At 46.6% G+C, this 14,162-nt stretch overlaps 1 protein-coding gene across 1 annotated transcript in view; it reads right to left on the reverse strand.

Moving 5' to 3' along the window:
• Positions 1-11,204, reverse strand: part of MKI67 (marker of proliferation Ki-67) — a 44,707-nt gene extending 33,503 nt beyond the window's left edge. Inside the window, exons 1-3 of the mRNA XM_045024603.1 lie at positions 11,196-11,204; positions 10,216-10,374; positions 7,019-7,131 (exon numbers count right to left, since the gene is read on the reverse strand). Of these exons, the coding sequence (XP_044880538.1) occupies positions 7,019-7,131; positions 10,216-10,374; positions 11,196-11,204 (281 nt within the window). The remainder of the gene's footprint in view (positions 1-7,018; positions 7,132-10,215; positions 10,375-11,195) is intronic.
• Between the last annotated feature and the right edge of the window lie 2,958 nt (positions 11,205-14,162).

Raw genomic sequence — 14,162 nt, forward strand, 5'->3', positions numbered from 1 at the left:
ATTGATGTGTAAGGCCAGCTCTTGAGGTGACCAGAGGCCTGAGTGCGAAGGCCCTCGAGGTGGGCACCCCAACCCAGAGATGACGCGTCCGTGGTTAGAGCCATCGAGGGTTGCGGTGGGTGGAATGGCATCCCTGCACAAACTAGAGTGCGGTTAAGCCACCAGGTTAGGGAACCTCCTGGGGAATGGTGAGCACCGAGTCCAGGCTGTCTCTGCGTGGTCGGTATATTGAAGCAAGCCAGGTTTGAAAGGGACGGAGGCGTAGCCTCGCGTGCTTGGTCACGAAGGTGCAGGAGGCCATGTGACCTACCAGTCTGAGGCAGTTGCGCACCGACGTTGTCGGGAAGGTTTGAAGACCTCGAATAATTGAAGCCATTGCTTGAAAACGCAACTGCGGGAGGCAGGCTCTGGCCAGATTGGAGTCCAGAATCGCTCCGATGAAGTCTGTTCTCTTTGTGGGTGTCAGAGTAGACTTCTCTGTGTTGATCATCAGGCCGAGGCTCCCGAAGAAGTCTTCGACGATGCACAGGTGCTGCGACACTTGTAACTGGGAAGTCCCTCGAATGAGCCAATCGTCGAGATACGGGTAGATGTGTACCCGACGACACCGGAGGGAGGCGGCGGCGACTACAGCCATGCATTTTGTGAACACACACGCAGCCGCAGAAAGGCCAAACGGGAGTACAGTGAACTGAAAGTGTTGATGGTTGACCACAAAATGGAGGTACCGTCTGTGTGATGGGTAAATTGCGATTTGGAAATATGCGTCCTTCATATCGAGGGCGGCATACCAGTCTCCCGGATCCAGGGATGGGATAATAGTCCCCAGGGTTACCATGCGGAACTTCAGCTTTATCATGAATTTGTTGAGTTCTCGCAGGTCTAAGATGGGTCGTAGACCTCCCTTTGCCTTGGAGATTAGGAAGTAGCGGGAATAAAACCCCTTGCCCCTCATGTCTTTTGGCACCTCCTCTATGGCTCCCATGGCTAGGAGTGACTGGACCTCTTCCAAGAGGAATTGCTCATGAGAGGGGTCCCTGACGAGGGACAGGGAGGGAGGGTGGGAAGGTGGGGTTGAAACAAACTGGAGGTGGTATCCCAATTCCACCGTGCGCAGGACCCAATGGTTGGAAGTGAGCTGGGACCAGGCAGGGAGGAAATGGGAGAGGCGGTTGACAAATGGAGGAAAAGGATCCGGGAAAGTAACTGATGGGCCGTCTTCGGGCGTCCCATCAAAAGTTCTGCTTGTCCCCGCTGGTGGTTTAGGGGGCACCTGATTTTTACCTCCTTCAGGGCCAGAATGCCTTCAACAATTGCCTCTACCATGCCTTCTGCTAAAGTCCTGATGCAGCCTAGGCGGGGCGTAAGGGCAGTGTGGCTGGAAGGTCCTGCGTTGGGTCACTGGCATGTGCATACCCAGCGAGCGCATTATAACGCGATTGTCCTTCAGACTTTGCAGTCTGGGGTCAGTCTTATCTGAGAACAGGCCCTGGCCTTCAAAGGGCAAATCCTGAATAGTTTGTTGTAATTCGGGGGAGAAGGCCTGATACTTGGAGCCAGGAGATACGCCTCATCTTCACTCCTGACGCCAGAGTTCTGGCTGCAGAGTCCGCTGCATCCAGAGAAGCTTGGAGGGAGGTTCTTGCTACCTTTTTACCCTCCTCAAGTAGAGCCCTAAATTCTTGATGGGACTCCTGTGGAAGAAGCTCCGTAAACTTCCCCAAGGACACCCACGTGTTAAAGTTATACCTACTTAGGAGGGCTTGTTGGTTTGCCACCCTAAGTTGGAGGCCCCCGGCCGAGTATATTTTACGGCCTAGGAGGTCCATGCGCCTTAGGAGCCGGGACTTGCTGGCCATGACGCTCCCTTTTGTTCACTGACTGCACCACTAAAGAGCAAGGAGGTGGGTGAATGTAGAGATATTCATACCCCTTTGAGGGGACCATATATTTTCTCTCAACTCCCCTTGCTGTAGGTGGAATCGAGGCGGGGGATTGCCAAATGGTATCCGCATTAGACTGTATGGTGCGGATAAATGGAAGAGCCACTCTAGTAGGTGCATCAGCTGATAGGATGTTGTCATAAACAGATAGTTAAGGTCTCTTTTACCTGTAAAGAGTTAACAAGCTCAGTAACCTGACGGACACCTGACCAGAGGACCAATCAAGGGACAAGATAATTTCAAATCTCTGTGGAGGGAAGTCTTTGTTTGTGTTCTTTGTTTGGGGGTTGTTCTCTCTTTGGATCTAAGAGGGGCCAGATGTATCTCCAGGCTCTCCAAGTTTCCTGAAGTAGTTCTTCTATTCAGTATAGTGAGTATTAGAAAGGCGGATTAGTCTTATAATTAATTTCTGTATTTGCAAATATGTGTTGGCTGGAGAAATCTCTTTATTTCTGTTTGCTGTTACTTTGATTATTCTGAGAAAAGGGGGGAGGGAAGTCTCTCCAGGTTTATAAGTTAGACCCTGTATTTTTTCATCCTGGTGTTACAGAAATAGTGTACTTTCTTTCTTTTAATAAAATCTTTTCTTTTGGAACCTGATTGATTTCTTCCCTTGTTTGGAATCTCAGGGGAAGAGGAGGAGGAGGGAGGGGGGAAAGAGAATCCCTCTTTGTTTGATTCAAGGAGTTTGAATCAAGGTGCTCTCTCCCAATAACTAGGGGAGTGGGAAGAAAGTGGGGGAATGGTTTATTTCCCTTTGTGTTATGATCCAAGGAGTTTGGGTCTATGTTCCCCAGGGAAAGGTTTGGGGGAACAGAGAGTGTGCCAGACACTGAAACCTTGCTGGTGGCAGCAAGAACCAGATCTAAACTAGAATTTAAGTTTAGAGGAGTCCATGCAGGTCCCCATCTTGTGGATGCTAAAGTTCAAAGTGGGGAATAAACCTATGACAGATGTCCACAACAGGGTCCTTTATTTCAGGGACCTCCTCCACCTGTAAGTTCATATCCTGAGCCACTCATCTCAAGAGGTCTTGATGGGCCCTGAGATCAATCGGTGGAGGGCCTGAGGAGGATGTTCCCGCCACCGCCTCGTCAGGCGAGGATGAGGAGAGGTCTGGGACCAAGGGGTCCTATGGGGGCTCCTGTACTTGAGGAGCGTCATCTGCGTCAGGTGGAGCCTGGGTGTCCTCAGATGGTATCGGAGCCTCATCCGTGCCCGTAGGGGGAGGGCGGCTTACTGTCGCCGGTGTTCTGACGGGACCAACCGTGGAGCCACTGATGGAGCACCTTGGGATTGGTGGTATGCCCACGGTGTCCAGAAGGACCAGTGATGAGGCCCTTGCTCGTGGCTCTCTGGAAATATGTGGCTGGGGACGTCAGAGTCACGCTCCTGAGGGTAGGATGCGCTACCAGCCTGTGAGGACACCAATGTGTGTCTGGATGGCCACAGCGGTGCCGATAGACCCTGGGAGGGCGCCACTGTTCTGGATGCTCGATCCCGGGGCGGTACCGGGGAGTGGTACCGTGAGCTATAACGGTACCGCGAGCGAGACCGGGACCTTCTACCATAGCGGTGCTGGGAGGTCGACCGGAATCTCGAGTCCCTTCGTCTGGAACGACTGCGGGAAACACAGTGCCGAGAGCAGTGCCGTGAGTCGGATCAGTACCGGGAGTACCTGGCCGGTGGCAGAGATGTCGAACGGTGCCGCGAGTGCGACCGGTACCGCGATGGAGAGCGGTGCCGGGACTGCGAGTGGCGCCGGGAGCGGGAATGGCGTGATCGAGAGCGTCTGAGAGACCGTGATCTTGAACGACGTCTCTCTGTTGGACCAACAGAAGGTGGCCTTACTAGGGCCGGTTGTCCGATGGATTGTATAACCCGCACCGGCGGTGCCGGGGGTTGAGGCCATGTCGACTCCGTCATGGCGATGAGCTCCCTTGCCGTGGAGGTCTCCGGTGTAGAAGGGAGGGAAAGCTCAACCACAGCATGAGCCGGGGAGCTGTCAGGCACTGGACTCAATGGCCCTTGTGGGACCGGAATCGATGGTGCCGTGCTCGGTGGAGCCGCAATCAGTGGTGACACAGCCGACGGTGCCGGACGAACCGTCTTCGAAGAGCGCTCCTTCTGTTGAGCTGAAGCAGCTGGAGCGCTATGTTGCTTCCTGGGACTCGGAGACAGGGAGCGGTGCCGAGCAGATGTCGGTGCTGGTAAGGGTCGGTGCCAGGGCTCCTTCTCAGTACCGGAGCGGTCCGGGGCCGAAGGGGCGCTCCTTACCGAAGCAGTCTGTTGGGCGCTCGGTACCGACGCTGCAGGACTAAGTGCCGACTCCATGAGGAGCTGTTTCAATAGAAAGTCCTGCTCCTTCTCCGTCCTTGGTTTAAAGGACTTGCAAATGCAGCACTTATCGGTAAGGTGGGATTCCCCTAGGCACTTGAGGCAGGAATCGTGGGGACCCCCTATTGGCATCGGCTTTTGGCACGCCGAGCACGTTTTGAACCCCAGTGCCTTGGGCATGGGCCCGTACCGTGGTGGAGGAAAGGGGCTAATCCCCGATCCCCCCTTAAACTATCTACACTAACTATAAATACAACAACTAATACTAACTATAACTACAAGAACTCGAACTATACACACAATAAACAGTAAAGAACTACGAGTAGCTAGGGATGTGGAGATCAGCAAAGCCGCGCTCCACAGTTCCAAAGACTGTCACGGGCGGTAAGAAGGAACTGAAGGGCCGTTGCGTTGGCAGGGGTATATATCCGGCGCCATAATGGCGCCATTCCAGGGGGCGACCCAGCCGACCCACTGAATGTTGCTAGGGTAAAAATCTTCCGACCAACGTGCACGCGGCACGCGCATGCCTAATTGGAATCGATATGAGCAAGCACTCGAAGAAATGTTGCTTTTCAATCAAATATTTACTCTAACTTGACAGCTTTAGTGAATGATATTCTGTTATTTATTTATCCACACATTTACCTACATTATCAGAGTATTCTTTTCAGACTACAGGATTCACACCGTTAGTACTTAATTCCTGGATGCAATACAAGAGAAAAGAAGGCAATATGCTGGCTAAACTGCTTAGGTACTTTTAGGGTGTTTGGTTTTCGTGCTAATGTCTAAAACGGTCAAAGAACCAGTCCTGAAATTTAAAGACAGAAAAAAATAGACGAAGCAGAGAAAGAAATATGAAATCTAAGGATTGCAAGTAAGAAATGAATTTATCTATTCTGGCTCATATCATCAGAATTGTTTACTAAATTCCAGTTGCAGGGCCAAATTTGAAGTCAGAGGCAAACAAAAAAGCAAACTTAGGCCTACAAAATCTTTCTTGCTGCTAATATGTGCAACAGAAAGAACACAACTTAACTTTCAGAGCCCAGATTGAGTTTGGAGTCCTGACAGATTTACCTGTGTATATCTGGTAGAAACTAAATATTAGGAAACTTTAAAATTGTGGGCCCTCATCTTAGAATTGGATCAGTGCAGACACATGAACAGCCTCACTAAAACCAATGGGGTCCATGTGAACAAAGGAGTCCTATAGTGGATTTGACTGCCTTATATAAGGCTCTCAGATATGGCACTTAGGGTATGTTTACACTGCAATAAAAGTTCCCACTACCGGTCCGAGTCAGCTGACTCGGACTCTTGGGGCTATAAAATTGCAGTGTAGACAATCAGGCTCATGGGGGTGAGGTGGGGGCATCAGAGTCCAGGATCCAGCTAGCTGTATTCTGTCTACTATAAGAATTTCCTCTTCCAGTATAAAATAAAGTGTTGTATTCAAAACTAAAATTTTAAATATTTGTTTGGTGCTCTATTATTTAAATACACAAACCTATGTTTGTTTCACTTTTTCTTTTGAGTAACATTCAAACAATTCATATATAAAACAATTTATCAACTTTTAAGAAAATTTGTTTTTATTAGTTCTAAGGACAGCTCAACTTCTGTTCATGCTTAGTAACAAACATCACACATCAGCATGCTGACTTCTCAATCTGCCCCTTCCTGCCTGAGCAGCTTGCCAGATATTCAGTAGAATACCATTTCCACACAAGAGAACAATCCAAATAAGATGCCACTCAAAGTATATTTTACAGATTCTCAAAATATGATCATACAGGTTCTCAAAGCTTCTTGAGCTTGGCTCCTTTTTGGCGAGGCTTGCATCTGCCCATGGGTTCTGGTTAGACTCCTTGGGCTTGATTCCTTTTTTGACTGGCAATAAAAGAAATATCCCTAAAGCCACTTGGAGCACCAAAATCAGACTGTCGATCTTAGCAAATTGCACAAATCTACAATTTTTCCTCTCCTTTCTTACATGAGGAATGAAATAGTTAATGCTGACATTAAATTTTTATCACTGAGTATGTAACATACTTAACAGATATGATGCAGTACACACCTCTCAGAGCTATTTCATGCTCTCTGCAGACTCCTGCAGATATCTCTTCATCAGTTTAACTCTGTTGACACTTTTTACATTTTCTTTTGAAACCTTAACAACTAGAGTTACTCTTCATATCTGTTTATTTTTTAAACGAAAGCATAGATTCTGAAGAGCAAGACAGGAGTTCAAGAGATGGGTCGGTACACTGTACCACCATGTATTGACTCAGTCTGTATCCCCAGTGGCAGCAAAAGATCTCTTCTGACTTTTACCTCTAGTCCCAACTCAGCCTTGTTTTTTCCTTTAGTGACCTCCTCCCTCTTATTAGGCTTCTGTCCCCTGCTGGCCAAGCGTGAGTCCAGTTGGGACTTTTCTTCCCCACAAGCTCCCTGCTTCCTCTAGATTCACCTTTACTACAAAGTGAAGCTGAGAAAAGCAGCTATGCTGTGCAGTCAGAGGATGGAAATTCAACTGTTTATCCTGGGAACTAGCTTGAGCTTTTTTTCCTCTATTAAACATTCCCCCACTATTTGCAAATATTCAAACATTTATTTGTATTATACAGCAAAGCTTATAAAATAAAGAAAAATATAACACTAAGAAGAACAAAAAGTTAATAACATGTTAGAAATGTATTTATGTACATCAAGAGAACATTACCAATTCTTACCTTCCAAATAAACAAGAACTTGCAGTGAGTGGAAAATGGATTCCATCGGTCCCATTCCTTTTAATAACAACAATTTTTCCAAAGAGCGGCATCTTTGAAACTGGAAATCTTACCTGTAAAGGAGTATCAAATTTACTATCCCAAATTAAGCTCTACATATTTATGAACATAGGTACCTTGGTTACCTAAATTATGTTCAAAAGACAAATTCTCTACCATTTACATGCAGAAAGATCCCAAAGTTTTTTCACTCACAAGGGTTCGTGGGAACTGTTAAATGATACCTAATAACAGGAGGTGAAAGTCGGCATATGTTCGTAGAAAGGCACACACACAGAATTCATGGGCCATGCAGAATTATGTTTCCCCCAACAGAAAACACATTCTGATGAAAAGGTGCTCCACACACTCCTTTCACTCACAAGGGGTCACTGTGGTGCCAGAACAGAAAGCAGCCACTCCCAGGCGGGAGCAGCCCCAGTTGCGGATAGGGAAGAGAAAGAGGGTGCCTTCCTCACAGCGCCCTGCCCATGGGGCCAGGCAGGAGGCAGGTGTTATTGTGGGAACCGATAGCATGGGACACATGGGGTTGCTGGGGGGGTCACAGACTGGGGTTCAGAAGGGCTAGTGGGGGGGACTGACTGGCGCAGGAGCTGAATGGGAGTGGGGGTGCAGCGCCACATGGGGATCAGGAGAGGAGGGATGCAGGGATACATGGAGATGAGGGAATGAGGGAGTGCCTAAGTGGGGGTGCAAAGACACATGGATATGGAGCAGTACAGGGACACGTGTGCCTGACTGAATGAGACAGGCTGGGTGTCCGACAGGGTCTGCATGGGGGAAGCTCCCTAACAATCTCTCCCCCGGCAAAAAAACGTGTTCCATACTTCTCCCACCCAAACCCAACAATTCTCCAAGTTCACACCCAGGCTCTTTCCCAGAAAATACTGTGCTGTTTTGACAAAACATGCAGAATTTTAAAATATTGTGCGCATTTTTTTTTTTTGGTGCAGAATTCCCCCAGGAGTAACTGTATCAGGTTGATGTAAAGAATTCCTTTTCTATGTTTACATATGTTTGGTATCTAAGTATCACAACGTTTCCATAACTGAATGCTTTAAAAGGGGGCAATATAAACTATATTGATATAAATGAAGTGACTTGAAAGTTTTTTCAGATACAAAATCTGCCCCCAACTATTCTTAATGTGTTTATGATTATTAGCTTTCCTATGTGCCAAAATGTTTTTCCCTCTCTAATGCTGTGTGTGTCTCATTCAAACAGAGGGAAAATGACTATAGAAAAAAGGAAATCATTTGAATGGACACATATAACAAAACACTGAAAAGAAAATGCAGAAAAGAAAAAAGAAAATACAAACAGAAAAATACAATTATTTTCTTCCATTTATTTCAGTTATATAAATGTAAGATGTTATAATAGGGAACAAATTTTTAAATAAATGCATGACTTTTTAAATTGACTGTGCCTGTGTAAAGTTGTGTATATTACAAAAACAACCCTGCCAAATCTCAGTCATTTGGAAAAGAATGACTGCCTAATTTAAGATTAGTTGTCATACAATTTCGATCATTAAAATCTGCAGACATTCAGGATAAAATTTGCAGGTAAACATACAATTAAGGGATAACTTGAAAATCACATTTTCTATTTACCGAGTTTACTTTCACTGTTCCACTATATATTGCCAGTTTCTCCGTTGCTGAAAAGATGGGAGCAGAAAACCCTGTTTATAACAGGTTTTTTTAAATTTCACATTATTGTGGCATAAATGCATTAATTTAAAAAAATTCAAGCATCTCTAGCATACGTATGTTACAAAAACCACCTTACATTATTTAAACTGAAAGAAATGTATAAGACCATTTACTTTTCACCCTTTTTTTGTATTTCCCTCCTCACAAGGACAGCAGAACAGGTAGTTTCAGTTTGTTTTGATCCATTTCAATTTTAGATTCATGCACCAGCACAAAACTGCAGTATTAGAATGGAAAACAAGAAACAGACTCAATTAAAAGTACTCACCTTTCCTATTTTTTGTAAACATGAATTCCTATTGATCTCATTTTATCTAAGATTGTTTTTAAAATTTTCAAATATTGTGTCAAATTTGATAGTGTCCCTTTAACAGAATCTTCATTTTTGTGCTGTATGAATTTAAATGAAACTTCTTTTAACACTTATCCTAATTGTCCCCCAACTTGAGGATTCAGGCCAAATGCAAGCATAAAATAAAACGCCACATCATCTGTACAGGTTTCTAAACTACTTAATCATTTGCAAAGAAATACTCTCAGAGGATGTTAGAGGACAGCCTGATGCGCCTATGTACAGTAGTTAAAAACAAAAACAAGACACCGGGAGGAGGGATTATATGTCAACCACAGCGAGACGTTTATAGAACCAGCTGGAGGATAACCGCTTGAGAAAATGACAAATCAGCATGGGCTCTGCTTGAAACGAGACTGTCAATGTGAAGATGAGGAGACTTTGACAGTTACAATAGAAATCATTACCTGAGCCACCTACCAAAAAGCTACAATACACCCATGCCCCGAGCTATTTAAGCAGCTGGACCCTCTCCCGTGAAATCTCCACAACCCATCCATGCCGCTCGCCGCCGGGAACCTGTCCTCCTCCATCCCCCCCTCCCAAAAATCAACACAGCCCAGCGTCGCCCCCTCCCCCAGATCAACACAGCCCAGCGGCGCCCCCGCTTTCCCCTCAGGTCTCCCTCCTCCATTCCCAGCCACAACCCAGAAACCAGTTATTCGTTCCGCTTCCTCGCACACCGGCTCCCGGCGCCCCCCTGTAGACAGACGCGGGGCGGAGATACCCCCCGCAGCGACCTACCACTTACAACATCCCTTCAGATTGGGGTGCCAAAGAGACGGGCTCCTACCTGTCCGATTGTCCCTCACGGTCCGTTCATCCAGATCTCGCCGGCAGGGCCACATTCAGCCCCCAGCCCGGTCCCTTCACCGCGATGCCTGAGCGTCTCCGCGCGCGCGTAGACTCTCAGCTCCAGTGACCTAGTCACTCACCGCCCACGGCACGGCTACAGGTCGGACCCGGTACCGAGGCCGCCTCACTCCGCCCTACGTATCCCTTCACCAACCAGCACATAAAACAAACCCCAGCAGCCCCCACAATACTGGCCTGCTTCCTTCACTCACCTGCTGACAGAAATCACCCTTCTGGAGCTGCAGAAATTCCGGCCGCCGGGACAGACATCTTTCCGGGACTATTTTATTTCCCTCCCTCCTGGGCGAGTGAGGCGGAAGGATACAGGGACTATCGATGAAAATCCAATTCGAAAAGGCGCGCGAAACGGTCTGAGTGGTGGAAGCAAAATCACGTGATGGCAAAGAGGGCCCAATGGAAAGCGCTGGGGCTGTTTAATTTTCAAACTGGCGGTAGACGCGCCGGGACTGACTGTAGGGAAACAGACGGAGAAGGGCGGGATCGCGCGCGCGCCATCGCCGCTTCTCCTCTGACCCTTTCAAACGCTGTCCGGGAAGTGCTTTCGTACGGCTACGTCTTTTCCTACAAATCTGAAAGCTGCTCCCGCCAGACCTTCACCAGAGGGAGCCTCCAACTGTCCCGCACGCGCCCCGGAGCCCTCCGCCCCTCACATCGCCGTTACCTTCCCGCACCCCAGAGCGCGTCTCTGCTTCGCTGCATTGTTTTAGCCCCAGTCTCCTCGCCGCTTCACCGCCCCTCCCCAGTAGCCCGCTCCCTTCAGCCTGTTCTGCCTTAGCCTACGCCTAATGCTACCTCCCCCGTCTCCCCCAGGGTTAACATCCTGGCCAGGGCCCTCCTGCTCCTGGACCCCGCGCGCCCTGCTGACTTTCACTCCTTTTCCTTTGGCTGATTGGGCAGGCCTGTGGGAGTAGCTCCTGCTGCTGGCCACCATGGGAGATTCCAGTGTGTGGGCCCAGCATCCCTTTCCTAAGGCTGTGAGACCTTCACACCAGCGCCTGGGTTGTCTCTGACCTGGCGAAGTGGAGCATGTGGCACTCCACGGGTTTACCCCTCACTGGTGCTGGAAACGACTGGCCCTTACCCTGCCCTAGGTAACTGTGACGTTATGAGTGTGATATATCTCACTGAAAGATGACAGGGCCAGAAAGATTTCATTAACTCACAGAGTGACCTGACCCATGGCCGAACTTTAGAAACGGGTTAGGAATATATGTAAATGAATAGAGTTTTGAAATGCAAGTCTGCATTGTTTAGGGCCGTGGTTCCCAAACGGGGGTTTGTGAACCCCTGGGGGTTCACAAAATGTTACAGGGGGGTTCTTGGAGAAAAATTCCCTAATGGCAGACAGAGCTGTCCCTAGGGGCCAGCAGCCTAGAGCCTCTGGACTTCCAAGAGCTAAGCAGATCAAAGCAAACTTATCTATCACATTGAGGAGATTTAAACTTCAAGACTCCTTATAAGAAAGGGAGGTGGATATTTTTTCTGTTTTTAAAATTAAATAGGCAGCTAATATTGTTTTTAAAATTATTATGAAGAACAAGTTTAAGCTTGTAATAAGCATGTCATAAAAACTAATTTTATATTTCCAAGATCACTGCTTTTATAATTTATACTCGGGTAAATGAGAAAATCCCTGGAAATATTCATGTTTAGGAGGAGCTTTGCGAGACTTGACATTTTAGTGAAAGGGGTTCACAGGTTGTTAAAGTTTGGGAACCACTGGTTTAGGGTGACCAGATGAGAGGGAGAAAATATCAGGACACATGGGGAGGGAGAGGTGGTCCACCAGCAGAAAAGAAAAAAAAAAAGCTGAGTGCTGCCAGCAGAACAGCAAGAGGAAAAAATAAAAAAAGCAGAGTGCTGCCGGTGGAGCAGCAAGGGTTGTGGGGGGGAAGCTGAGTGCTGCCAGCGGAGCAGCGAGTGGATTGGGGGAAAAAGCCGAGTGCTACCGGTGGAGCAGCAATAAAAAAATTAATTTAATAAAAAAAGGCGAGTGCTGCTGGCGGAACAAAATATCGGGACAAATTGTGTCCCGACCAAAGATCGATCAGGACGCGAGACTTAAATATCGGGATGGTCCCGATTTTATCGGGACATCTGGTCACCCTAGCATTGTTAGAGGTAGAAGGGTAGGTGTTTGCTCAGGTCTTGGGATGTAAGCAAACAAGTCTTGTCTATTGCTATAGCTTTGATTCAAAGATCAAAAAAGGAATATTAACATTTAGGAAAATACTTGAGTGAAATAGTATTATTGTCTATATGTCTCTTTGAAGGTTGTGGTAACCTGTATCTGAACTGCTTAATGGATAAATTACCCTGTGCTAATTGCCAGGATGTTTGAGAGAAGGAGAGTTAAGCCTATTGTTTTCTCAGGCCAAAAGGCTGATGGAAATATATAAAAACCCTGGGACACGATCCTACTTCATCTCAGATCTGCTCTGGGTTTGAAGAAGGGGAAACCTTAAGCCATAATGATTGAGATCCTCAGTCACTGACTGGAGTCACCCTGAATATGGACATTAGACTATAACCTATAGACTAGCGGTCCCCAACCTTTTCGTCTGGCGGGTGCCAGATGAAGGACCGTGGCGGTGGTCGAGCATCCACCGAAATGCCGCTGAATTTCGGCAGCGACGCCTCTCGACCGCCGGCCAGGACGCGGGCGCATTTAGATGCCCCCGCGGGCACCGCGTTGGGGACTGCTGCTATAGACTATTTCTAAAAGGACTTTTGGCAACTACAAGCTCATCTCTACTATGTATCTGAACCTCAAGAATTGAATTCAAGTCTGTATGTATATTGATCTTTTAACCAACACACTCTTTTTTCTTTTTTAATAAATTTTAGCTTGGTTAATAAGAATTGGCTAATAGTGTGTATTTTGAGTAAGATCTAAGTTATAATTGGACCTAGGTATGTGGCTGATCTTTGGGACTGAAAGAACCTTTTCTTTATATGATGAGATACGATTTTCAGTAATCATCATTATATCTGATGTGTGTGTCTGGATGGAGGCCTGAGGCTGGGCACTTTAAGGGGACTGTGGTGTTTGAACTTCTAAGTAACCAGTGAGGTATGGTAGAAGCTGTTCTGTGCTGGCTTGGTAAATCTAAGTATTGGAATAACCACCAGCTTCTGGGATTTGTCTGCCCCATTTTGTTTACAGTTCACCCTAATTGAGTGACCTCAGCTGGCTCCTACGGGCAGCACTGTCACAGTAACCACCTGTTCTGCCAGGGTGACAAAGCCTGGCCTAGTCTGTTTGACTCAGCCCTGAGAAAGTGGGGTGTAACAAATGATATAGCACTGACATTTTGCTGCTGAAAGAGACCTGCTTGGGACAAACCAGGAAATAAATGGGGGTCCATGCAGGGGCATATATGCACATCAGACTGGGGCCCATATTTTTTTAATGGTTTATATAGTTTGGCAAGTTTACTTCTAATAAGCTTTTTTAAAAAAAATATAAAATTGTGTTTCCATTCATAAATATGTATGACTGATTTTTGTGCGTGTTCTGTATGATTTTTAAGTGTAGGTTTTATCTTGCGTGTTTTTGGTTTAATGTGGTGTGTTATTTAAGGTATGTGTGACAAGTGACCTCTGTACCTGTATAAGTGCCAAAATGCCGTGCAAATTGACACAGCCATGTTTTTAAACCCAGAGAGCTAAAATTCATAACAGTAAATGTTGAATAAATTTCAGAAGACTTGACCATTCTGTCAAAACATGTAGTAAAGCCAGTCAGCTGAATAAGAGGACAATTTAGCATTATATTTTTAAAACCTATACCCACTTCTGTTAGAGTGGGAGGCCCCATTTTGGAAATCTACCAAGGACAATATGGTGGTCTTGAGAGCTCCACACAGCTGAAATATTTTTACAGTGGAAAGCTTCTTAATCCTAGCCCTTCCCAGTTAGAGGAATTTCACAGGGTACTTGTAACTCAAGTAGGTAAAAATGTTCAAACAGAATTGTGATTTTAACTTGATGGTGTGGCTTTATATAGAAATGGTTACTTGCTGTAACTGTGAGTTCTTCAAAATGTGATGCAGATGTGTATTCCACTTAGGGGTGTGTGTGCCCAGTGCAGTGTAGTCAGAGACTTTTGCTAGCAGTACCCACAGAGGGGCAGCAC

The sequence above is a fragment of the Mauremys mutica genome, chromosome 7 (genome assembly GCF_020497125.1).
Source record: "Mauremys mutica isolate MM-2020 ecotype Southern chromosome 7, ASM2049712v1, whole genome shotgun sequence".
Lineage (NCBI taxonomy): Eukaryota > Metazoa > Chordata > Testudines > Geoemydidae > Mauremys > Mauremys mutica.